This window comes from Miniopterus natalensis, chromosome X (assembly GCF_054644295.1).
Source record: "Miniopterus natalensis isolate mMinNat1 chromosome X, mMinNat1.hap1, whole genome shotgun sequence".
Lineage (NCBI taxonomy): Eukaryota > Metazoa > Chordata > Mammalia > Chiroptera > Miniopteridae > Miniopterus > Miniopterus natalensis.
Window position 1 is genome coordinate 71581777 of NC_142103.1, and position 25051 is coordinate 71606827.

The 25051-nt window shown below is 42.1% G+C and overlaps 1 protein-coding gene across 3 annotated transcripts in view; it reads left to right on the forward strand.

Annotated features, from left to right (window-relative positions):
* Positions 1 to 22099, forward strand: part of PHF8 (PHD finger protein 8) — a 71088-nt gene extending 48989 nt beyond the window's left edge. For 2 of the 3 annotated variants that reach the window (XM_087829421.1, XM_016215181.2), the window contains exons 17-21: positions 309 to 619; positions 7377 to 7472; positions 14083 to 14192; positions 18271 to 18607; positions 19536 to 20268. In XM_087829421.1, coding sequence (XP_087685547.1) covers positions 309 to 619; positions 7377 to 7472; positions 14083 to 14192; positions 18271 to 18607; positions 19536 to 19624 — 943 coding nt within the window. In that variant the 3' untranslated portion in view covers positions 19625 to 20268. Of the gene's footprint in view, positions 1 to 308; positions 620 to 7376; positions 7473 to 14082; positions 14193 to 18270; positions 18608 to 19535 lie in introns of all 3 variants that reach the window. The other variant, XM_016215180.2, reaches the window with a different exon arrangement.
* Positions 22100 to 25051: the final 2952 nt, after the last annotated feature.

A 25051-nucleotide genomic window follows, 5' to 3' on the forward strand; every position in this document is an offset into this window, starting at 1 on the left:
TTTTTTTTTAAAGAAAGGAATGCAGCATGGATGAACAGGGAGGAGATGCACCCCTCTTTTTGCCATCTTGCCTCCTGTCTGTAGAGAGACTTGAAGCAAGAAGGACTGGTCTTTTCATGAAGACAGTCTTTGATACTATCTGGATCCTTTAGTTTGATTTCTGGTTTTTCACCTGGGATGATTCTCTTCCTCCTCTCACCCTGACCCCTCAGCTGTTGTCCCTCCTCCTCCTCCCTGACTGTTCTGATGACTGGTTGCTACTGACATCTAGAGAAACTACCTCAGCATTTCTTCTCTGTCCTTTGCAGCGAGGCCCCTGCCTCTCCCAGCACTCAGGAGGCCATCCAGGGCATGCTGTGCATGGCCAACCTGCAGTCCTCATCGTCCTCTCCAGCTACCTCCAGCCTGCAGACCTGGTGGACCGGGGGGCAGGACCGAAGCAGTACGAGCTCCAGCAGTGGGCTGGGCACAGTGTCTTGTAGTCCTGCTTCCCAGCGCACCCCAGGAAAGCGGCCCATCAAGCGGCCAGCATACTGGAGAACCGAGAGTGAGGAAGAGGAGAATGCCAGTCTGGATGAACAGGACAGCTTGGGAGCATGCTTCAAGGATGCGGAGTATAGTAAGGGCAGCTGAGCACTTGGGTGCAGGCCAGAAGGGATAACCCAACCCCAGTTTCAGTCCCGATCCTAATCCAGGACAGCCGAGCCATATTTCCTTAATCTATAAAATGAGACTATCTCACAGGTTGATTTAAGAATTAGAGATGATGCTTGTACAGAGCACCTGACATATTTTCTTGCTCATGGGTGGCCCTCAAAAATTGGTAGCTGTTATAATTATCTGTCATTCACTTTTAGTCCAGCCTTCACTGCTGGTGACTTTTCCCCCTCTTGCCTGTTTCACTTCTATCACCTGTATTGTTTGTGTTCTATGTCATTCAGTTCATCCCTGGCAAAAGTATATATAATAACCTTTTAGTGGGCTTTTTACATTTAAGAGATGACTCCTTTTCGTAAACTAAGTTTTATTGAGTACTTCAGTGTATAAATCACTTTTTTTGTATCGTATAGCTGACTTTAATGTAGGCTTTTCTTTCTTCTTTTTTTTTTTTTTACTATATCTTTATTGATTTCAGAGAGAGGAAAGGAGAGGGGGAGAGAGAGGTAGAAACATCAATGATGAGAGAGTCATTGATCGAGCCCACAACCCGGGCATGTGCCCTGACCGGGAATCGAACCCCGATCGCCTGGATCCTAGGTCAATGCTCAACCGCTGAGCCACGCCCGACCGGGCTCTTTTAATATAATTTTTTAAAATTAGTGCTATGGACTAAAATTAGAACAAGACAGAGAAAGTAAAAATTACCTTTGACTAACGCCTCTGAGGCAGGTAACCTTTTTATCAGTTTGATTTATACCTTTCATTTTCTTGTGTTTACATGTACATGTTGATATAAATAGAGATGTAGTCCTGTTTAGTGTCTGTGGTTTTACCCATATGGAAAAAAATAAGTTACATTCTTACCTCCCACAATTCACAAAACTTGATTCCAGAAAAAGAGCTAAAATTTTAACTTCTATACAAGTTTTAGGTAAAAACAGAAGAAAGTCGTCTTACACATGCCATAAAATACAAAAAAGCTTGCTTGGATATCTTTCAACATCAGTTCCTAGAGACCTACTTCATCAATACATATTGAGATATACCTCCTGCATAGTAGTGTTTTAGCATAGCTGTACCATCATTCGTTTAGCCATTCCCTACTGATTAACATTTAGGTTGTTTCTAACATTTTACTGTTACTAACAGTGCTTCAATGAAAATTCTTGTAAATAACCCTTAGTGCCCATGTACCAGCTAATGTCTCCCTGGGGTGGCTAGGCCTGCTGAGGAGTATGAACAAAATAAATGTTAATACCTGTAGTGCCAAATTCCCCTCCAGCGTGTCCACTACATGAGCAGTGTATGAGAAAAACCTGTTTCTTCATATCCTTGCTAGCAGTGAATGTTATCAGCCTTTTTTATTTTTGCCATTCAGATGGCAAAAAATGGTGTCATAGTTTATGTTTATTGGCTCTTTTTTATTTCTTTTTGGTAAATTATCTATTTAGCCTTTACCCATTTTTCTATTAGGATGTTTGTTTTTCTTATTGATTTGTAGTTCTTTATTCTACATTTGTTGGATTTTATTATATTCTTGAAATGTTGAAAAATATTTTCGTCTTTTGCTTGTATTTTAATTTATTTGTGGTATCTTTTAGCATGTAGAAGATGTCAGTTTTTATAGTCATCTTTACCAATTTTTTGTATTTTATGGTGTGTGTAAGAAGATTTTCATATATTTTTACCTAAAACTTGTATAGAAGTTAAAATTTTAGCTCTTTTTTCTGGAATCAAGTTTTGTGAATTGTGGGAGGTAGGAATGTAACTTATTTTTTCCGTATGGGTAGTCATTTGCCCCAACACATTTATTGACTAGTTCATCCTTATCCCCCTGATTTGAAGTTCCACTTTTGTCATGAACTGAATTCCCATATAAATCAAGATTTGTTTTTCTACTCTATATTCCAGGTTCTGTCCCTTAATAGCTATGTGACTTTGGGCAAGCTAGTTAGCCTCTCTGTACCTACCTCATAGGTTGTTGTGTGGTTAAAGTGAATTAATATACATAAGGCACTTAGAGCATTGCCCAGCACATGGTAAGTGCTATATGTTAGATACTATTATTATTCTGTTCCATAAAATCATTGTGTACATTCCTATGGCAATAACACATAGGTTAGTTACTGTAGGTCTTATGTCTGGTAAGGCAAATCCCTTTTGTAGAACTTGCTTTGGACCTGAGGAGACCACAGAACCTCATCAAGCCCATCATCTCTGTTCTGAGCTGTGATTGGTGTTAGTTCCTTGGCCACCCATCCTACCTTCAGTAGATAGTTACATCGACCTACAGCCAAGACATCCAGACCTTGTCTAACTAGTCCCCTCAGAACAGCTCTATCAGCCTCTGCTTCCACATCACCATCCCTGACCCTGCTTTGCCCAGCAACACTAGAAAGGCAGTTTAACAAGGAGATACCAGCCTATTTGTTCTTACTTTTCCAGAATTTCTAGGCCATTATTGAGCTTTTTCTATTCCAAATAGATTTTAGAATCAGCTTGTTGAATTTTATGAAAAATCCTATTAGGAGTTTTTATTAGGATTGCAAAATATTTGTGGACTAATTTATGGAGACTGACATCTTTCATCAGAGGCTTTTCTGCTATAACGGGATGTATGCATTCTTGAAAAACATCACATCCTGAAAATTTGTACACTAAAAATAATAGAGCCCAGCTGGGCGTGGCTCAGGGATTGAGCGTCAACCTAGGATCCAGGAGATCGCAGTTCCATTCCTGGTCAGGGCACATGCCCGGGTTGCGGGCTTGATCCCCAGTCGGGGACGTGCAGGAGGCAGCCGATCAATGACTCTCTCATCATTGATGTTTCTGTCTCTCCCTTTCCTCTCTCTGAAATCAATAAAGATATATTTTTTAAAGAAGTAATAGAGCTTAGAAGAAAAAGAGGGTTAGGGGCGTATCCTTTAGAATCTCTCTGGCTTTGAAGCCAAAACACTGACCCAGATAATGATAATCCTAATACTAATCTTTGCTCAGTTAGAGCCCATTGGAATTTGCACCCAGCATCAGAGTCAGTGGATCCTTTGTAGCCTTAAACCCTGGGCTCAGGCTTCTTCCAGATATCAGTTCTTAAAGGCATTTGCTTAAGGTAGATACCAGCTTCATCAAGTTAAAATCTCATCCAGGGACTAATCTTCAGCAATCTTTTTTTAAAACGCAAGGGGATGTGTCTTCACAAATTCATCTGCTCTCTCAGCCGTCCTCCTCTCCTACCAGAGCTTAATTTTGTAGAAACCAGAGCCACCATTTGCTCTTCTCTGATGGGAGGCATTATTGCATGATTTTTATCATTTGTCTGTAGGTCTTCATATGTTGCTAAGGCTTTATCTGTAGTTGTGAGAAAATTCACCACTGATTGACTCTTTTAAAGTGTCAATTTAGTAGCATTTAGTGCATTCACAATGTGGTGCAACCACTACCCCTATCTATTTCCAAGACATTTTCTTTTTTATTGATTTATTTTCAGAGAGAGGGAGGGAGGGAGAGAGAGAAACATTGATTTGTCGTTCACTTATTTATGCATTTGTTGGTTGCTTCTTGTATGTGCCCTGACTAGTGATTAGACCCATAATCTTTGTGTATTGGGACGAGCTACCCAGCCAGGGCTCAAGACATTTTCATCATCCCAGAAAACACTCTGTATTCATTAAGTAATTGTTCCCCAAGACCCCTTCCCTTATTCCCTGGTAACCACTAATCTGCTTCTGTCTATATGTATTTACCTATTATGGATATATCATATAAAAGTAATCATATAATATGTGACCTTTTGTGTCTGGCTTCTTTCACTTAGCATAATGTTTTCAAGGTTCATCCAAGTTATAGCATGAATCAGCATTTTGTTCCTTTTTATGGCTGAATAGTATTCCATAGTATGGATATGCCACAATTTGATTATTCATTCATTTACTGATGGGCATTTGGGTTATTTTTACCTTTTGGCTGTTAAGAATAATGCTGCTAAACACATTTTTGTGCATTTTTCTGTGTGGACATGTGTTTTCATTTCTCTTGGGAATATACCTAGGATAGAATTCCTGGGTCATATGGTAATTCTATGTTTTACTCTTTGAGGAACCACCAAAGTGTTTTTCACAATGACTGCAAAAGAATTGTCACCTTAGGTATATTGAATCTTTTAATCTATATACATGGTATGTCCCTCCATATTTAGTCTTTTAAAAATTTATTTCATTAGTGTTTTATAGTTTTCAGCATACAGATCCTGCACATGTTTTGTTAGATTTATCCCTAAGCTCTGTATTCTTTGGTGATATTGTAAATGGTACGTTTTTAAACTTTTGGTTTCCAGTTGTTTATCGTGTATATGTGTGTGTGCGTGTGTGTGATTGATTTTTGTGTGTTTTCCTTGCATCTTGCAAACTCAGTAAACTCACTTATTCTAGTTTTTTTTTTTTTTGGTGCATTTTTTTTTTTTTTGGATAGAGGATCATGTCATGTGCAAGTAGGGACAACATTTTTTTATTATCAACACTATTACAAGCGTCCCCCACTCCCCCCTCTTTGTCCTCCTTCACCCAGCCCCCACCCAAGTAGGGACAGTTGTATTCCTTTTTTTCCAATCTGTATGTCTTTTTGCCTTTCGTTCTAACTAGCATTTCAAATACAATGTGGTAAGAAAGTGAACACCCTTGCCTTGTTCCCAATCTAAGAGGGAAGCATTCAGTCTTTTCACTATTATAATGTTAGCAATAGGTTATCAGGTTAAGGTAGTTCACTTCTTATTTTGCTGAGAGTATTTTTTTAAATATATCATTATTGATTTCAGAGAGAGGAAAGGAGAGGAAGAGAGAGAGATAGAAACATCAATGATGAGAGAGTCATTGATCGGCTGCGTCCTGCACGACCCCAACTGGGGATTGAGCCCTCAACCCAGACTTGTGCCCTGACCAGGAATTGAACCCTCATTGCCTGGATCCCAGGTCGACGCTCAACCACTGAGCCATGCCCAGTTGGGCTGAGAGTATTTTTTAAAATCTTTATTGAGAGTATTACAGATGTCCCCCATTTTCCCCCCATTGCCTCTCTTCACCCGGTTCTACCCCACCCCAGGCCTTCACCACACTATTTTTTGTGTCCATGGGTTATGCATGTAAGTTCTTTGATTAATCTCTTCTTGTCCCCTTTCTCCCCTTCCCTCCAAGATCTGTCAGTCTGTTCCGTGCATCCATGCCTCTGCACCTATTTTGTCTGTCAGTTTATTTTGTTCATTAGATTCCACATATAAGTGAGATCGTATGGTATTTGTCTTTCTCTGACTGGCTTATTTCACTTAGCATAATAATCTCCAGGTTCATCCATGCTATTCCAAAGGGTAAGAGAGCCTCCTTTTTTATAGCCATGTAGTATTCATTGTATAAATGTACCTGACCTTTTTAATCCACTCATCTACTGGTGGCCACTTGGGCTATTTCCAGAACTTAGCTATTGTAAATAACAGTGCAGTGAACATATGGGTGCATATATTCTTTCTGATTGGTGTTTCAGGATTCTTAGGATATATTCCCAGAAGTGGGATCACTGGGTCACAAGGCAGCTCCATTTTTAATTTTTTGAGGAACCTCCATACTGTTTTCCATAGTGGCTGCACCTGTCTGCATTCCCACCAGCGGTGTACTGGGGTTCCCTTTTCTCCACATCCTCACCAGCACTTGCCATTTGATGATTTGTTGATGATGGCCATTCTGACAAGTGTGAGATGATGCCTCGTTGTAGTTTTAATTTGCATCTCTCTGGTGATTAGTGACTTTGACCACCTTTCCATATGTCTGTTGGCCAACTCTGTGTTCTGGAAAGAAGTGGGAGACTGGATTTCTCTGATGAAGTAAAATTCTAGAGAAATTTGAAGCTAGTCATTAGGAGGAAGTTTTCAATCTCACTTTGCTTCTCTTTTAGGTTTAGCCGCAGCAGCAGAGTTTGACTCATCTGTAGGTCCTTTCTAGACTATCTTCCCCTTAAATTCTATAGTGTTGCATGTGGATTGTAAGGAGAGTGTGATAAAACTGGATGTTTGTATGTATTTGTATAGTATGAGATGCTTGTGTGTTTTGTTATTCAGAACATTCTGTTCCAGTAATCTTGTTTCTAATTCAGCCCAAATAGTCTTTTTGTTCCCTTTTTGTGAGTAATGTGTGTACCATTCTTTTTTCTTTAATTCAACAAACACTTTCTGAGCACCTACTCTGCATTATGTTAGGCTCCCTTAGTGTGAAATCAAACAGTACATTTCCCCACCTTCCTGGTAAATTGGGAGTGACAGATTTACTAATTATCTCTTAAGCACTGTATAATAAATAGCTCCAGTAGGAGTATGCACAAGATACTATGGAGAGTTGAGGAGGCATCTGAATCAGATTAGGAGAATGAGGGAATGCTTTTGGAAGTGAATCTAGATAGAGCTGAATTTTGCAGGGTCAGTAAATTAATTCATGAAATTACTAAGTGGATGTTAGATGAGTGAATCAGAATTAGATGATACTGGAGGACATTTGCAGCAGGGGTGCCAAGGTAGAAAATCATGAAAAGTATGTGGCTCATTCAGGGACTCCTGTAGTTGAATGTCGATTAAGTAAAGGGTCTACTTGTCGGGGAGTGGTAGGAGCTGAGGTAGGTATCATTCTGTTTTTACCCTACTGGATGCGATTTCAGTTTACCTTGCCTTTCCCTCACTGCAGTTTACCCTTCCTTGGAATCTGATGATGATGACCCTGCTTTGAAATCTCGGCCCAAGAAAAAGAAGAATTCAGATGATGCTCCATGGAGTCCTAAAGGTGATCTAGTATTCTGTCCTTAAACTGTGTGAGGGTGGTTGGGGGAAAAATAGGCTGGAGGTAGGTGGGATATTGAATATAGGAAGACATGATTCAGTCACTCATTTGTTTATTTCGGAAACTGTGCCTGTTGTGTGCCAGGTATTAGGTCCTGGAGCAAAAAGTGATCAATGAGACAGTTTGTGCGCTCAGTTCAGCAAAGCCAGAGGTAATGGAGCACTTTACTTCTAATATTATATGGCTTGAGATGAAATGAGGAAGACCTTGAACAGATCTTAGCAAGCATTCTAAGGCTTCTGAGAACATTCTGCTACCATCATCATAGCCCTTTGGTACTGTTAATGTCAAAGGAGGGAAATTATGCTGACTATTGAGCTGTACAAGGCCCAAGGCTCCTGTGCTTGCTGAGAGGCCATCTCTGAGAAACGAAGAAAATGATCATCTAATTGAATGTGGAATTTAGAGGGTAATAAAAGAATTTTATTCATCTCATTGGTTTTCACATCGGACCGTGTGTCAGTTAGCTTTTGCTGCTTACCCAGCTACCCAAAACTTTGTGGCTTAGAACAACAGTTGATCATTTCTCATGATTCTCTAGATTGACTGAGCTGCAGTTTTGGACCAGCTTGGCTGAGGCTGCATGATCTGAAAAAGTCTCCCTTAGGTGTCTGGGACCTAACTTGGGTTGGGTTGGGGCTTCTTTCCATGTGGTCTTTCATCCACAAGGAGGTCAGCCCAAGTCTTTTTCCTTTTTCACAAGGTAGCAAGCACAAGAGAGGACAAGCCCCAATGTGTAAGCACTCTTCAAGCCTCTGCTTATGTCATGTTTTTTTATTGTCCCATTGGCAAAAGCAAGTTACATGGCCAAGCCTTGATTCCAGGAGTGGAGAAGTAGATATCTCCTGAAAGGAGGAGCTGCAACATTCTCATGCATACAAGGAGATGTGAGCAAATTGAGAGCCATTACTGCAGCAGACCACCACAGAGGGTGCTGGTATCTCAGTACCTATGTTTCCCCAGGAAATAAAGGGCCTGTTATCCCCACCCAGTATTACTTGGCCTTTCTGATGTTTGCTTGGTGGTATGAGGTTGCAAGGCAGTTCTGGAAAGTGATCTCTTAGCGCATCAATCAACAAGAGTTTCAGTTTTTTCCAGGCCTATTTCCTAATTTTATTTTCTCCTATAGTCTCTGACTTATTAGCATAATAGGAAATTTGGAAAATACAGAAAATAGAGGAAAGTATAAAAAAGAACACCCATGATTCTGCCACCAAGAAACAACCATTGTTAATGTGTTGACATATTTCCTTCTAGTCTTTTTTCTTGTGCATTTTTCTTTTTATGGTTGAAATCACATTTTATATACAATAATATATCCTACTTTAAGATTATTTTGTCCTTCATTCAAAATAATGTGTATATCTGGTAGCAAAGCCAATAGTACAGAGGAGTTTAGGATGAAATGCAATGGTCTTCTGCCTCTGCTTTTTCCACCTACAATCCCATGTTTGTGAGGGCTGTGTAGTTTTCATTTTTGTTCTAGTTACCTCCAAAACTCAATATTGTAGGGTTTATAATATATTTTTTTGATTTATTAACTTAACCTCTGACTCTCCTTCCATCAGCTTTTGTCAATCTCTCTTGATTATCCACTCTCTAAGATACAGACATCAGGGCTGCTGTTTTTTCCTTCTTTCCTCCAACCTTCTATGAGCCACACTTTTTTGTTTTTACATTGTCAAGGTTATTTACATTGTCTTGTGAATAATACTCTACATTGACTAGAAGTTGTATCTGGCCTTTTAAGTTAATATTATATCAAAAGCACATCCCTGTGCTATTGTTTATAAATAATATTTTAGTGGTTACAAAGTGTTCAGTTTCATGGATCTATCTAATTTACTTAACTTCTCCTTTTATGTGGGGCATTTAGCTTAGTCCCAAGTTTTCACAATTAGTGATAACACTTGGGGTGAACATCTTTTTATGTAAGTGTTTGTATCTCTGATTATTTACTTAGGATGGATCTCCACGAAACTCTAGAAGGGCCAAAGTGTATGAAAAAAAATTTATCAGTATGCAGTGAAAAGTTCCTTCAACCCCTGTTCCACAACCTTTCAGTTTCCCACCTGGAGTCAGCCACTGTTACCAGTTTCATGTTGATTCTTTCAGAGTTAGCTTATGCATATACAAGTAAACGCATATATATTTTTTTCTTTCCCCTTTTTTTACTCAGTTGGAAGCATACTTTATGCACTGTTAGATGCTTTACCTTTCTCATTTAACAATTACATCTTAGAGGTTGTTTACACACCCACAAGCAATGCATGAGTGCCTATTTCCCTACACCCTTGCCAATACAATTTGTTAATATGAGTGTTTTGAAAGCTCTTTATATGTAGTGCCAAACTGCTTTTCAGAAAGGTACTAGTGTACACTTTCACCAGCCATGTGTGAAGGTACTTGTTTATGAATCTTCATAGGCATTGAGCATATCAGTTAGGAATAGTGTTTGTCTGTGAATAACAGTAACCTATTGGCCATCTGTAGTGAGTGCTTATCCCCTCAGGGTCACAAGAAGGCTGCTTTACCTCCAGCAGAGATTTCTAATTTTTTTTTTTTTAAATATATCTTTATTGATTTCAGAGAGAGGAAAGGAGAGGGAGAGAGAGAGCTAGAAACATCAATGATGAGAGAGTCATTGATCGGCTGCAGCCTGCAACCTGGGCATGTGCCCTGACCGGGAATCGAACCCTGATCGTCTGGATCCTAGGTCGACGCTCAACCGCTGAGCCACGCCCAGCCGGGCTCCAGCAGAGATTTCTGAGTTACAGTCAGGAAGAAGTGGAAGAACAAACGGAAAAAGGAAAAGACCTGCTGAGCACACCTCCCCAAGGAGTTTTAAGTTATACTTTTTTTATATCATCTGTGGCCGATATTTTAAGTTACACTTTTTTTGTATCGTCTTATGTCACATGGTCAAGATGATCTCCTAGACAGGCCAGGAAATGTTTTTAACCTAGGTAAATTTCTGTCCCACAATGTCAGAAAGCAAGAAAGGGAAAATGATACTGGGTTGAGAACAAGCAGTCTCTACCATGATATTTTTTTGATCTTTGGTAATTCACAAGGAAACAACAGTATCTTATTAATTTTTATTTCCTTGATTAAACTTTCCTATATGTTCATAGTAGCATTAGAATTTTTTCTTTTGTAAAATTCATTCCTGACCTTTGCCCATTTATCCATGTACGTCTTCAAGCTTTTTAAATTATCCTTTTTATATAGTAAGAAAATAGTTACCCTTCCTATACATACATAATTTTATTTATGATACTTTCCCCTCATTCTATATTTAAAAAATGAATATTTCCATATAAAAAGTTAATCTTATCCATTGTTTCCCTATTCAGACAGCAGATAATGAACACCTCTGTAGTTTTAGTTGAAATATATACATCTATGCATATATATTTCTGTAGATAGAAAGCTAATTTTTATCATTTTCAAAGTAGATTCTTAACCCCCAAAGACTGAGGCATTCTACTAAGGGTATTCCCCTTATGCCCACCATCACTTCTGTTACTTAGCATTGTTCTAGAAGTTCTAGATAGCATAATTAAGAATGAAGCAGAAATAACAGTAACTATTGGAAATTAAGAGACCAAATTATCATGATATGAGGCTCCCTGAGGGTGGGAATCTTGTTTATTTTTATTCTTCATTGTATCTGTAGCACAGTGCCTGGCACATGTGAGATGTGTAATAGGTATCTGACAAGTGGCTTGGCTGGCATGGCTCAGCTGTTGAGCACCAACCTATGATCTAGGAGATCTCAATTTGATTTCCCGGTCGGGGCACGTGCCCAGGTTGCAAGCTTGATCCCCAATGGGGGTGTGTGCAGAAGGCAGCCGATCGATGACTCTCTCATCATTGATGTTTCTATCTTTCTCTCCCTCTCCCATCCTCTCTCTGAAATCAATAAAAATATATTTTTTAAAGAAGTATTTGACAAGTGAAAGAAATAATGATTGTATAATTAGAAAATGCAAGAGAATCAGCTGAAAAACTGTTAAAGCTAATAAAAGAATTCAATAAATTGGGTAATTACTGAATATAAACCAGATATCCAAAAAACAAGAATTGTTATATATCATTAATAAAGCTATAATGCACTGAGAAGAAAAAGATTCTATTGGTAATAACAAAAATTGTATAAAATACCCAAGAATAATCTTAAGAGTATGTGTGGAACCTACATGAAGAAAACTTCAAACTTTACTGAGAAACATAAAAGAAGACATGAATAAAAAGAGCTTGCCCAGCCGAGCGTGGCTCAGCAGTTGAGCATCGACCTAGGATCCAGGAGATCGGGGTTCGATTTCCGGTCGCGGCACATGCCTGGGTTGCGGGCTCGATCCCCAGTCGGGGGCATGCAGGAGGCAGCGGATCAATGATTCTCTCATCATTGACGTTTCTATCTCTCTCTCTCCCTCTCTCTCAAATCAATAAAGATATATTTAAAAAATTAAATAAATAAATAAAGCTCTGCCATTTGCCTGGTTACAAAGACTGAGTGTTTTAAAGGGTCATTAATTAAATGTATATGTTTAACACTATCTCAGATCAAAGTCCTAATGGAATTTAGTGGTGAACTCATTCTGAAATTAAAAGAGTAAACAGATATGATTAAAGAAATAAAAAAAGTAAAGAAAAGGAATTAGCCTTATAAGATATTTAAATATACTACAGTGCTACAATAAAGTTAATGTGGTTACAAGAACAAGAATAATCAGTAAATATTTTTCCTTTTTTATGTTTAAAATATTTTGTTGCGCAAATTTTTAAATGTACTCAAAATTAGAAAGGTTAGTACCAGGAACAGCCATATATTTATCACCTGTATTTAATGATGAATATTTTGCTCTAATTGCGCATCCTTTTTTTAGTGACGTTCGAGACATCATAAAGGTGTATTTCCTTGCTGTTCTTCTAATTGTCTTATCCATTATTGAAAGTGGGGCATTGAAGTCTCCAACTGTTGTTGAATTATCTGTTTCTCCCTTCAATTCAGTCAGTTTTTGCTTCATGTATTTTGGGGCTCTCTTGTTAGGTGCATATATGCTTATAACTTAGAGCTTATTGATGGATTGACCCTTTTGTCATTATAAAATATCCCTCCTATGTCTCTAGTAACAGTTTTTGTCTTAAAGTCTATTTTGTCTGATATTAATATAGCCATTCAGCTTCTCATTTGGATAATGTCTTTATGGTATGTCTTTTTCTATCCTTTTGTTTTTATCTGTTTGTGTCTTGAATCTAGAGTGTCTGTGTTGTAAACAGCATATAGTAGGGTTATGAGTTTTTATCTGTTCTGCCAATCTCTGCCTTTTAATTGATAATTTAATCCATTTAAACTTAATGTAGTAACTGGCAAAGTAGGGTTTACATGTTCATTTTTCTGTTTTTCTTTGTGTCTTATTTCTTACTCATGTAAAGTTGTTTTTTCTTCTTGAGAGTAGCAAGTAACCTGTGAGGTAATACTCTGGTACTGTGTGAATAGCCAGTGCTCTAGAATCAGTTGTTTCATTAGGGCTTGCAAACCTGTGATTTTCTAATTCTGTCATTCCTTCTACATTTATTAGCTGGCATTCTTCTGTATAGGACTTTCCTCCTCATCTGATGCTATTTGGTTATACTGAAATACACTTCCTATGTAAAATGTGGGATAACTATTTTTTGATTCAAGTTTGTTAAGTCATTATAAAAGGGTTGTACAAGATGATCTTCAGTAGCTCATAGCCTGGTTGGTAGACAAAATAACATACATCAACATTAGGGAACAAGACAAGATGGTATATTTAATATATTAAGTGATTTGTATATATTAAAAGTTCAAGGGAGGGAGAGCCAGAAAAGTCCTACAGGTTTGCATAGAAGGTTGATTTCAACCCAGCTGGGCGTGGCTTAGCGGTTGAGCATGGACCTAGGATCCAGGAGATGGAGGTTCGATTCCCAGTCAGGGCACGTGCTCGGGTTGCGGGCTCCATCCCCAGTTGGGGGCATGCAGGAGGCAGCCGATCAATGACTCTCTCATCTTTGATGTTTCTCTCTCTCCCTCTCCCTTCTCTCTGAAATCAATATATAGTTTTTAAAAAAAAGTTGATTTCAGCTTACCTTTGAAGGATGGGCAGGTTTTGAAGATGTGGACAAAAGGGAAGAGGGTACTCCAGGCAGTGTGGATAGTAAGGATGAAGGCACAGGGAGAGAAGATGAGCTCTACATATTCTGAAGGTGTAGTAAGGAAGACATTTGGTCTGGAGAGGCTGATAATACGGGTGCAGAAATAAGGTTGGTGAGGTAGATAGGCCAGGAGCCGAACATGGACAACCTTAACTGCCAATTTAGGGAGGTTAACTTTTGTCCTTTAATAAGTTTGTGCTCTGTGTACTTTAGGCATTTGTGAATTAGTTTCTTGCATGACTGGAAGCAAAATTTGGCTTTGTTAAAGCAAGGAACAGGACCACCAGTGTGATCATCTTCGGGGAGCTCCGAGGTAGGGAATATGGTTGACATTCAGATAAATGTCTTCATCCTCTTTCTTCTGCAGCCCGTGTGACCCCAACTCTACCAAAGCAGGACCGTCCCGTGCGGGAGGGGACCCGGGTAGCTTCCATTGAGACAGGCTTGGCTGCAGCAGCTGCAAAGCTGGCCCAGCAGGTAGGTGCTAACACTCAAGCAGTGGCCCTGCTACTGAGACCTTCCGGCTGATAGGATCCCACTGTTGTCTCACTGAGAGTGGGTATCTTTTGAACTTTATCCATGACAGTATTCTAGCCCCTCTTATATCCTTCACATCCCAACTCAATGAGAAGCTAATTCCATAGGTCACACAGTTGTCATAATTTAGGATGAAAGAAAATAGGGGGCCAGAGAAAAGCCCTTGCTTTTCTGGGTGTATAAAAACCTCTCGGGTGGGAAGGACCAGGTCTGTCCCTGAGTAAGAGCATTTGCCTTCAGATGAAGCCCCAGGGAGGTGACTCAGTTGCATATACTCAAGTTTTCACCCATCTACCAGTACTGGAATTTGCTTTTTTGGGGGGGGATGCTTTTCTTGTCCTCTATACCAAAAATTGTGTCTTGATCTTGTTCTTCTGCTTCCCAAGAAAACCACCCACTAATTTGTTTTAAAGAGTCACTTCACTATGATCAAGGTGACCTTTTAGCATGTTCAAGTTTGCAAAGTTGTTTTTTTATCCTCATCCAAGGATACTTTTTCCACTGCTTTACAGAGAGAGTGAAAGGGGGGTGGGGAGGCAGACAGAGAGACAGAGACAGACAGACAGACATCGATGTGAAAGAGACACATCGATTGGTTGCCTCCCGCATGGGCCGGGGCTGGGGATCGAGCCTGCAACTGAGGTACATGCCCTTGGCCAGATTCGAACCTGGGACCCTTCAGTCTGCAGGCTGATGCTCTAACCACTGAGCAAAACTGGCCAGGGCTGCAAAGTTCTTTAACATGCTCAGCAACCCTGGGAGCAGTTAGAGGGGAATCGTCTATTTATCTCCATATTGACATCCCCTTAGCTCCTCGTGCCACTTCCTATAGCTTAGAACATTTATTGAGCATCTGTTTTATGTTAGGTGCTTCATATGTACAGTGTCTCATGTAATCTTCCCAGTACCCCTTTTCAATAGGTGATATTTTCATCATTTTACAGGTGAAGAAAATGAGGCTCTCTTTAAGTGACTAGTCCAGGATAATACAGCCAGTAAATGGAGGAGACAAGATGCAAACTCATATCCTCTAACTTTCATGTTACTTTCCATTTAAATAAAACGAAATTGTTAAATATTTATATAATTAATTTATCCTAAATAAAATTTATTTAATAGAGTTATGTTTTTAATATGATGTTCTATGGCACTTGAGTTGCTTAGAAGTGTTTTGGAGGTTATTGTTGGGAGCTAGCAGAGACCAAGCAGACCAGGCGGCTCTTCTTTGACCAGAACTTTGCTCTGTTATGTATATCTTAGTGCCATGTAAAATGTAATTTGAAAAAAAGGAGTTCTACTGCCTTAAATAAACAGTTAAGTTAATTAAAAGTGTGAAAACTACTCTTAGTACCTTCTAAGGAGCTCATTTCTGTTTCGGTTATCAGGGATGACCTCAAAGAAGAGGCTTTGAAATTGGGGAGGGGTTTTGCTGACTAAACTTTTGAAGGGCACAGGGAGGCATTCCAGGAGAACTTGATACAGCACACAAGGCGCTCTTGATTTGGTCTCTGGTCACCTCTCCTCCCTGAGCTCAAGTCAGCCCCTCATGCATGCGCTTTATGTCAGCTATAGTGTTGCACTATGGTACTCATAGTTCACTCAGTGTATCAGATTGTCTCATGCCTCTGTGCCTTTGTACAAGCTATTCCCTCTGCCCATTGGGAATTATACCCTCCTCTGAGATGCTTTACCTAACACCTCTTCACACCATCTACCACCAATTTATTTCAGTACCCTTCTGTGCTTCCATAGCATTCTCCCATGGTACTTATAATTTTCTATGGCCCTTATTAAACTGTAAGTGCCTCAAGGATGGGGATATATCTAATTTAAATTGGTATCCCCACTATGTTAAACATGTGTTTAGTCAGTGTTGAGTGAGTGAATGAATGAGCAGATCTTTCTGGATTGGAGGACTCATGTTGAGGAATGGGGTAAGACAAAGGGAAGTTAAAAAATGGATTCTGGAGCCAGTCTGCCTAAGTTTGAATCCTAGCTCTTCCACTGAGCAGATTACTTAATTTCTCTGTGCATCAGCTTCCTTGTAGACTTTGAGGATTAGCTGAGGTAATATATGTAAACGCTCTGAGAATGGCACTTGCCACAGAGTATATTTACTGTAGACATGTAAACTTTTCATTGTTATCATTATGGGTTGGGTAAGTATAAGTGGTCAGACTGTGGAAGGCCATGAATTTCGGGCCAGGGAGTTTGAACTTGGATGCAGACCTGCTAGGCTTTTTGAACAATGGAATTGTCAGAGTGAAAGTGGCCTTGTAATAAGAGAGTCTAGTCTTCTTTGGGGGGATCTAGGTTAATTATATGACAAGTAAATAGACAATAAAGATAGAAAAATTAGGCTACATGATTTAGGTGTGAACAGATAATTTCTGATTCAGTTGAGAGAAATGAGGGCAGAAATACAGTTCCTGGTATGGGTGGAAAAGCAGTGTGGCTGAGAAGAGAGATTCTGAAGCCAGATGGGATGGGTCTCAATCCCAGGTTTGCCACTTATTTATTGGCCCTGTAACCTTGAGAAAATGACTTAACCTCTCGGTGCTATGGTTTCTTCTCCTAAAAATGGGGTTACATTTCTTCTGATACTTTTTATGAGTATTAAATGAGTTAAATTAGAGAACAGTGCCTGGCATGTATTACTAATATTATTATTCTTATCCCTCAGAAATTCCTATGGTAGCCACAGCCTGTCAGATCTTCCAAAGGCAGGAGTAGGCCTGTGTTGCCTGGAGAAGGCAAAGAAATGTAATCACTGAGTTGTTCTCTGTGGCTGTGTAGCATTTCAGAAGGTGAAGTCATTCACATGTTCTCAGCATCACCTTTCCAGGTTCTCAGGGCTCCAGATGCCCACTATACAGGTACCCACTACCCAGTGGATAGTAAATCAATAGAGCAATGGATGGATGAAATCCAAGATACTGGGAGGAGTGACACAACTCCTTATTCAGCCCACCATCCCAGATCGAGGTTTTAAGACCGGTGAACTAGAGGACTGTCAAGTCCTCTATTAAAAGAAAAAGACCAGCCTGACCTGGCGTGGCTCAGCGGTTGAGCGTCGACCTGGGATCCAGGCGATCGGGGTTCTATTCCCGGTCTGGGCACATGCCCGGGTTGTGGGCTCGATCAATGACTCTCTCATCATTGATGTTTCTACCTCTCTCTCCCCTCTCCTTTCCTCTGTCTGAAGTCAATAAAGATATATTTAAAAAAAGAAAAAGAAAAAGACCAGCAAGAGGAAGAGAGACACCATTTTAAAAGATGAAGATAGAATACTAGTTCACCACTTGTTGAGTACCTGTTATGCGCTATGTGTTTTTATGTCATTTTTATTTAATCCTTCCAACAACCCTTGAAAACATATTATTTTGCCCATTTTACAGATAAGTCAGTTGAGATTCAGAAAGGTTAGTAACTTGAACAATATCATCCAACTTAGGAAGCGCAAGTCTAGATTTGAACCCAAGTTTATCTCATTTCAAACCTACCACTACTCTTACTTTCAGGTGTCCCATTTTGAGAATTGTGCTGGGTGGGTGTTCAAATAAGCCTGGTTGAATCCTAGACACAACTCTTCAGCTATAAGGCCATTTACTCCCTGCACCTCAGTTTTCTCATCTGTAAACGGGGGTTTTCTTTCTCAGGGATGCTCTGTGGAGTAAATAGGATAAAGTGCCTCAGCTGCTGGCATGGATTAGCTATTGAGTTTCCGTGATCCACCTCATAATTGGCAATGTTAGTACCAAAAACCCAAGTCTCTGAACTCATTTACCTTTCTGTTGCCATTGTACTGATTAGTGACAGTGATGACTTAAGGATAGATGGTGCCAGAGAGATCACCTCAGATATTGGAAGGCTTTTGTATTTGTGTATACATATGTCCAGGCTAGACTTGGGCTGGGGACAGGTTGCAGAACCACCATTGTCTAGTTTTCTTTCTGGGAAATTCTCTTCTTTTTTCTCCATTCCTGAATTCTCCCCTCCCACTTGGCTTGTGTTTCAGGAGCTGCAGAAGGCTCAAAAGAAGAAATATATCAAGAAGAAGCCTTTGTTGAAGGAGGTAGAACAGCCTCGCCCTCAAGAGTCCAATCTCAGCGTGGCAGCACCAGCCCCAACTCTGGCTACCGCACCCCAGCTTCTCACCTCCTCCTCACCCTTACCTCCTCCTGAGCCTAAACAAGAGGCCCTCTCAGGAAGCCTTGCTGACCATGAATATACCGCTCGTCCCAATGCATTTGGCATGGCCCAGGCAAACCGCAGCACCACACCCATGGCCCCTGGTGTCTTCTTGACCCAGCGGCGCCCTTCAGTTGGCTCTCAGAGCAATCAAGCAGGACAAGGTACAACTCCCATATGATTATAGAATTGAGAAGGACTTCAGGGCCACCAGCTCAAAACCCTATGCACTCTGGTAGATGACGGTACAGGGAGGGACACTGGCAGCCAACCTAAGGTGCTTGGACTTGATCTCATAGGCCATGAAGAAACATCGACTGGTGTTAAGCAGAGACCAGCTCAGACGTGGGTTTAGAAAGATGCTTCTGGTGGCCAGAGTGGAGGATGGGCTGAAGGTGGGAAATCTAAGGAGGAGGCACATACACAAGTCTAAGCTGCAGAAAAGAGAGGCTAGGGCTCTGGCAGAGGGAATGGAGATGGTGGGGATAAATTGATTAAATATGGAGGAGGTCATGTGGGACATAGGAGGTGATTTGATGTGGAGAGGGGAGGAGATGAGGGTCAGGGGCTCAAGCCTTCCTTTTCCTCATTTTGGCCTTCAAAGCCCAGTCTCTAGAGTACACAGCTCAAGGGGGTGAGGTTGGTGTGGCACTGGGTGATGAAGGTGGGGGTTTTGAATGAAACAAGGCTCTGGGCATAGCAACTTTAGGGACACTGAACTATAATCACTAACCAGGTACTTGTCTAATACTGGTGGGCAGGATAAGAGGACAGGGAAGCACAATCATCTCCCTGAAGAACATAGGAAGGAAAATGGGACCAAAGAAAGCAGTGGGGAAAAGGAACCAGACAGACTAATCAGGGAGTCCATAGCTGCTGCAGGATGTCATAGGAGGAAAAGAGAAGGCATGTGGTATTGAATTGAAGCAGTTAAGGCATGCTTCTTGCCCAAAATGGGCCTTGGGCCAGGTGTAAGGATGGGGAAACTCTGGGCAGAGAAACAGGAGGAGGGTGGCCTGAGGACAGTTTGGTACTAGAGTTGCTACTGGAGCCCTTGCCATAGTGTTTGCTTACCTCTTTGTTGCCCCACAGGAAAGCGTCCCAAAAAGGGCCTGGCCACAGCAAAGCAGAGACTCGGCCGTATTCTGAAAATCCACAGAAATGGCAAACTACTTCTGTGAGCTCCCTTGTATCCTGCCCCTCACTCCTTCACCCCCATTGCCTTCTCCATTGTCAACTCTCGGGGCACTCCTGGGTCCTGTCTGCCCCGGACAAGGTGCTGAGGCACATTGTCCTGCTTTCTTGGAACTGACCAAAGGCAGGGACTCCCCACAGGCCTCTTCACTGACTTCCCCAACTCCCTTCCCCACTTCCACTAGAACATCCTGCCTTCCTCCTCCATACCTCTGAGTAGCAGGTAAATGGGAGTTTCCAGCTGACTAGAACTCTCTTTTCTACTGCTTCAACCCATTTCCCTTTCACCAGCCTTGTTGACCCTTTACTCTTGTCCCCACCTAGAGCCAGAAGGCAGGATGAGGAGAGGCATGAGGAGAGCCTGGGCCCCTCGGTATTTCCCTGGTCCTGAAGTGGGAGGCCCAGCGCTCAACACTTCCCACAACTCCAGCCCTGTCTCCAGAAGCCTTCCCACCTCCGCCCATCCCCCCCCAGCCCAGGGGACATTTCCCACTTGAGACTTGTTCATGGGAGAAGGGGCTGGCCTCTGCCCTTTCTTGCCAGATGGTTCATGGAAATAAAGAGGAGGGCCTGGAGTCTCCTTACTGCCCCACCATGGGCCATTTCCAGAGGTAGCCTAGAAAGGTCATGGGCTCACGTCACACGTCCTTGGGAGGAGGAGAGATTCCTGTCACTTCTCAAGGTGGGGAGAGGACCAACGCCCAAGCCTTTGACCATGACTTTGTAGCCCATTGGAGGAAGCTACTTTTGGGTGGCTACAGATGAAGCCACAGTTCCAGGCTGAGCTCCAGGGATTTGCCTGGATTTTGAGGTCCTGCAGAACATTATCCACATGGCTGTGGCTGAGCCCCTCAGGTGAAAAACCATCTCCTAAGAGCCTGAAAGCACTTGCCACTGAAGCAGATAACCTGGGGCTCTACGGCCTGCTTTCTTCACCTGTACCACAGAGCACAGCGTGGACCTTCCAGGGAGAATGTGGCAGGGCAGCTCAGCCCTGGGTTCTCCATCGGGAGCCTCCCTGCTTCTTTCCCCACCTGACATCTTGATCTGAAAACCACAGAACTCATATCTTCGCTCCTGGGCCTCTGCACTCCCAGATGTCAGGTCCACTCTCAAGGAGAGTTCAGAGGGCCACTCGGAGCCAGAGCCTAGGAAAGGAGCTGATCGTCTGATCCTCCCTTCCCCTCCCCTCTTCCCTTTGTGGATGTCTATTGTCCAGACAGTGCCCACCGGTCTCCCTCCCCTTCCCCCAATACCCTCCACCTCTACCTGTCTTGCCTTCTTTGGCAACCTGGACTGGATGGAGAATGTCCCCCTCCCTCTCTGTTGGCACTGCCCAAGTGGAGTGCATCCTTACCCTCTACCCGACTCCAACCTCACCCCAGTTTGCCCAGTGTTTCTGGGAACTTAACAACTACCGTGCAGCCCACAGGGAATATGTGAGACTTATACCTTGTTGTCTTTGTGTCGCCAGTTCATCTTTTCTCCACAGCCCACATCTACTCTCCTTCCTTGGAATCCGGGGTCCCTTAGCCCCATTTGCTTTTTCTATCTTGGGGACCCCAGGGGCCAAGCAGTCCTCCATCTAGTCACACCAAAGGCAAAAAGCCTGGCTACCTCCCCCCTAGCACGTGAAGTCCCCGTTCCCCTCCTCTCTGTTTCTGCCCAGCTTTGCTTTTCTTGGGGATTTCAAGACAGCAGAGGGTAGTGAGGGGAGGAAAGGAGGGCAGCCTGTGTCCCTGTGTAGGCAACTGCCTGACTAGGCCCGACTGCTATAACCAAGACCAGGACCCCAGCCCTTCTACCCATTAACACCCCCCTTAATCTTTCAAAGGCAGCTAATTGCTAGCAAATCCCCCTAGTTCCAGGCCTCTTTCCCCTCTGTTTCTTTGTTAGAAGTTTCTGTGGAGCTGAAACTCCTTGTGACTGGGTTTCCATTTAGTTTAGTTGGACTCTCAGAGCTTCTTGTTTGTTGTTTTGTGTTTCAAATGAAAAGCAAGTTTACCTTCAGAGTTATGCTTTTCCAAAGAGGCTAGTGTGCTTTTTCTTTAATGTTTCAGGTTCTAAGTGAAGTGAGTTGGGGAGGGGTTAGGAGTGGTAGTAACCAAGGGTTAGAACATGGTGAGAAAGTTACCTCTGGTCTCCTATCCCCAGCTGAGGGATGGATAGGGGGCAGGGAGAGAGGATTTCTATTCACCTTTAATATATTTTTACAAAAAAGCAAACAATTTAAAAACAAGCCCACCGCTTCTGTACATGTTTAAATATATTTTTAGAAGTGGGTAGGATTGTGAATTTCTGATGCAGGGCCTTTTTATAAACAGGTTAGAATAGCATCATACAGACTTCTCTTGTTTTTTTTTTCCTCCCCTGTTTTTTTCTTATGTTGTGTTACTAATGTAATTTATATTTTTTTTAGGTCCTCCCTTTCCTATAGAGATAAAAGTGATTTATCTTGGCAATTGATTTGCTTGGCATTCTTTCTTTGGTGGTAGTGGTGGTGGTGGTGGTGGTGGTTCCAGGAATGTCGCATTCTATTTATATTCTCTGTGACTCTTCCTCCCATCAACTCAGCATTTTCCTGGTGCCCAACTATATACCCAAGGTGGGAACAGGACAGGATCCCTGCCCTCAGGAGATAACACTGTTCACACACCAGAAACAGATACTCAGGATAGTGAGCAGAAAAGGGTGCAACAATTCAAAGGGGCCTAACAAGTTTGTTGGGAAGGCTTTCCATTGCTGTGATGAGCTGTTTTTAGTAGTGACACCTGTTAACTTTTTTTCTGCGAATGTAGTTTTGGGTTCTCTCACTCCCTCTCTCTCACTCCTCCAGGCTGAACTTGATCCCAGTGCAAGGGATAGAATATAATTACTAGAGCTAACATATCATCCAGACACACACTGCTCTTAGTGTTCTATGCATATTGATTTATTTCATCCTCGCCAACATGCTCATCCTACTGACGAGGAAAGGTAAAATAACTTTCAGTATCATACATCATCAGTTGTGGGACCAACCTGGTTTCAGAGTGTGTGTTCCTATCACAGTTCTACCACCTCTCACTGATAACCACTACCATTTATTAAGTGCCTTTCTTGCTCTGGGCATTGGGCTAGGGGTTTCACTTGGGCTATCTCATTTAATCCTCACAACTGGGAGATAATTAATGGCCTATTTTACAGTGAAGGAGGCTGAAGCTTGCCAGCGGTCATTCACAACAGGATCTGCCTAACTCCAAAACTCATGTTCTTTCCCCTCACCATGTTAGAAAAATTTTTGTAACTCAATGACCCAACACATGTTTGAGCACCTCTTATGCAAGATGTAGCACTGAGAAGTGTGTCCTGAGGAGAGCTTCCCGAGTGATGTCAGGAGCCTCAGTTCCTGACTCGGGAAGGGCTGCTTACTGTCTGAAGGTCACTGTAAAAGGAGTTTGAACCCAATCAGGATTTCCTCATCCTGGAGATTCTGATTCTGTGGGTCTGGGGGAGGCTGGCTGGGTTTGGCACCTACTAGCTAAATAACTTCCTCCAGCTCTCCCAACCTGAATCTTGGTATTAGGCAGGGTTTGGATACAAAAGGTTCTTGTCTGGGGCATGGGGAACTGTGTCTCCTGGTAGAAAGGCAACAGGAAAGGGCGGGGGGTGGATTTCAGAGCCCTTGCAGGAATGGTGAGCTGGATTCTCTTTGTCACCAACTTTCATCCCAACCCTTCCCAGTGAGGGGCCAAAACACCAAACACTGTCACCAGCCCCAGTTTAGAGGATAAGCTGGAGTCTTGGTGACCTTACTCCTCATCCAGGCAGGAGGTGCCAGCAGATCAGAGGCTCCTGTCTAAAAATGGAAGGAGGACAAGGGCTCCCAATTTCAGTCTTCCCTCTTTCCAGTATGGAGTAGGAAAGTACACAGGGCTTGGCACTAAGAGCTCACCTTCTCAGTAACCAAGTAATTTGGGGAGACTACTTGTCTAGGTCTCAGTTTCTACATTTACCAGATGGAATGAATTCAACTATGAAGCTCTCTAGAAGATGGCAAGTGATGGCGGATGAATCACCCTTGGAGGCTATTAATTCTCGAACTGAATCCTCTAACCCTGACCTGTCCTGAGTACAGGTCTCACATCTCTGTCTGCTCATGTGGTGTTCCCTGCCTCAAGTACAAAGGCCCCTCCCTTTCTGTCAGGTGCCTGTTCACACCAAGTTGACCAAAATGGCACTTGCCCTCCAGTAAGTGAAGAGCACCATATGGGACAGTGTGGTGACAGAGATGAGCACAGGATGCTTGTCAGGGAATCTATCCCTGGAAAGCAGGGAATTCAGGTAAGGCTTCCTGTCAGAGGTGATGTCTGAGCTGAAGGATGAAAAGTAATTAGAGAATAGTGGGAACAGTATTCCAAGCCAAGGCAGTAGCATGAGTTAAAAAATTTGGGGTGGGGGGAACCCATGTGTGTATAGGACAAGTAATATAACTGCAGCTGTGACTTTGACTTGAGGGAACATATGCAGAATCTCCAAGAAGGAATGTTTAGTTTGAGTAGGCATATGATAAGTGATTAGTTTTTAGGCATAATATTTATTTTAAAACTTCAGATAATGGAGGATATGTAATTTTGACATTTGTCAGAAGACATAACTGTAACTCCTGAATGACAGAGAACCATTAAAGGATTTTAAGCAGAAGATGGCATGATCCAACTTGCTTTTTAAAAAGATCCCTTTGCCAGTCGTAGGAATGGATTAGGACAGAGATAGATTGAGCCAGGGAGACGAGTGAGGAAGTTACTGGAAGAGGGATGGGGAAGGGCACCGTTGCATCTTCTAATACCCCCATTCAATGCCACTTCCCTAAGGAAGCCTTCATGCAACTCTCCAGTCAATTCTGACCTTTTTCTAGACTTCTGCATCTCATAAAAGGCAGAAATCTCAGGCAATTTCCAGGGGGCAGAATCATGGAGTTGGCCACTTATATAACCCAAGAGATAAAAGCTACACTCCTTTATTCCCTTTTCAGGTTTTTAACTCTCAAAATAGCTCACCTTTCTAGGCCCTCAGTTTCCCCATAGGACCACAACATAGTGCCAGCACTCACCAATGAATGTGGGAAGAGAGACCGTGCTCACTTATATTCTCAGGAGTCCACCAGGCCTCTCGCTTTTTACGCCATTCCATTGTATCATACACAGCCTTTCAGGGCTATCTTCCCCAAGTCTTATTTTCATCATTCCCTCCTGCTTGAGAACATCTGTGGCTTCCCACTGCTTTATTATACCTTGTGGCTTTCAAGGCTTTCTAGAACCTGGCCAAACCTAGAGACAATGGGCTGTGGTGGAAAGAAGATGTGTCTGGGAGTTGAGAACACCAATGATTCAAATTCAGCTCTGACACCTATATGATCTTGAGCTGGCTACTTC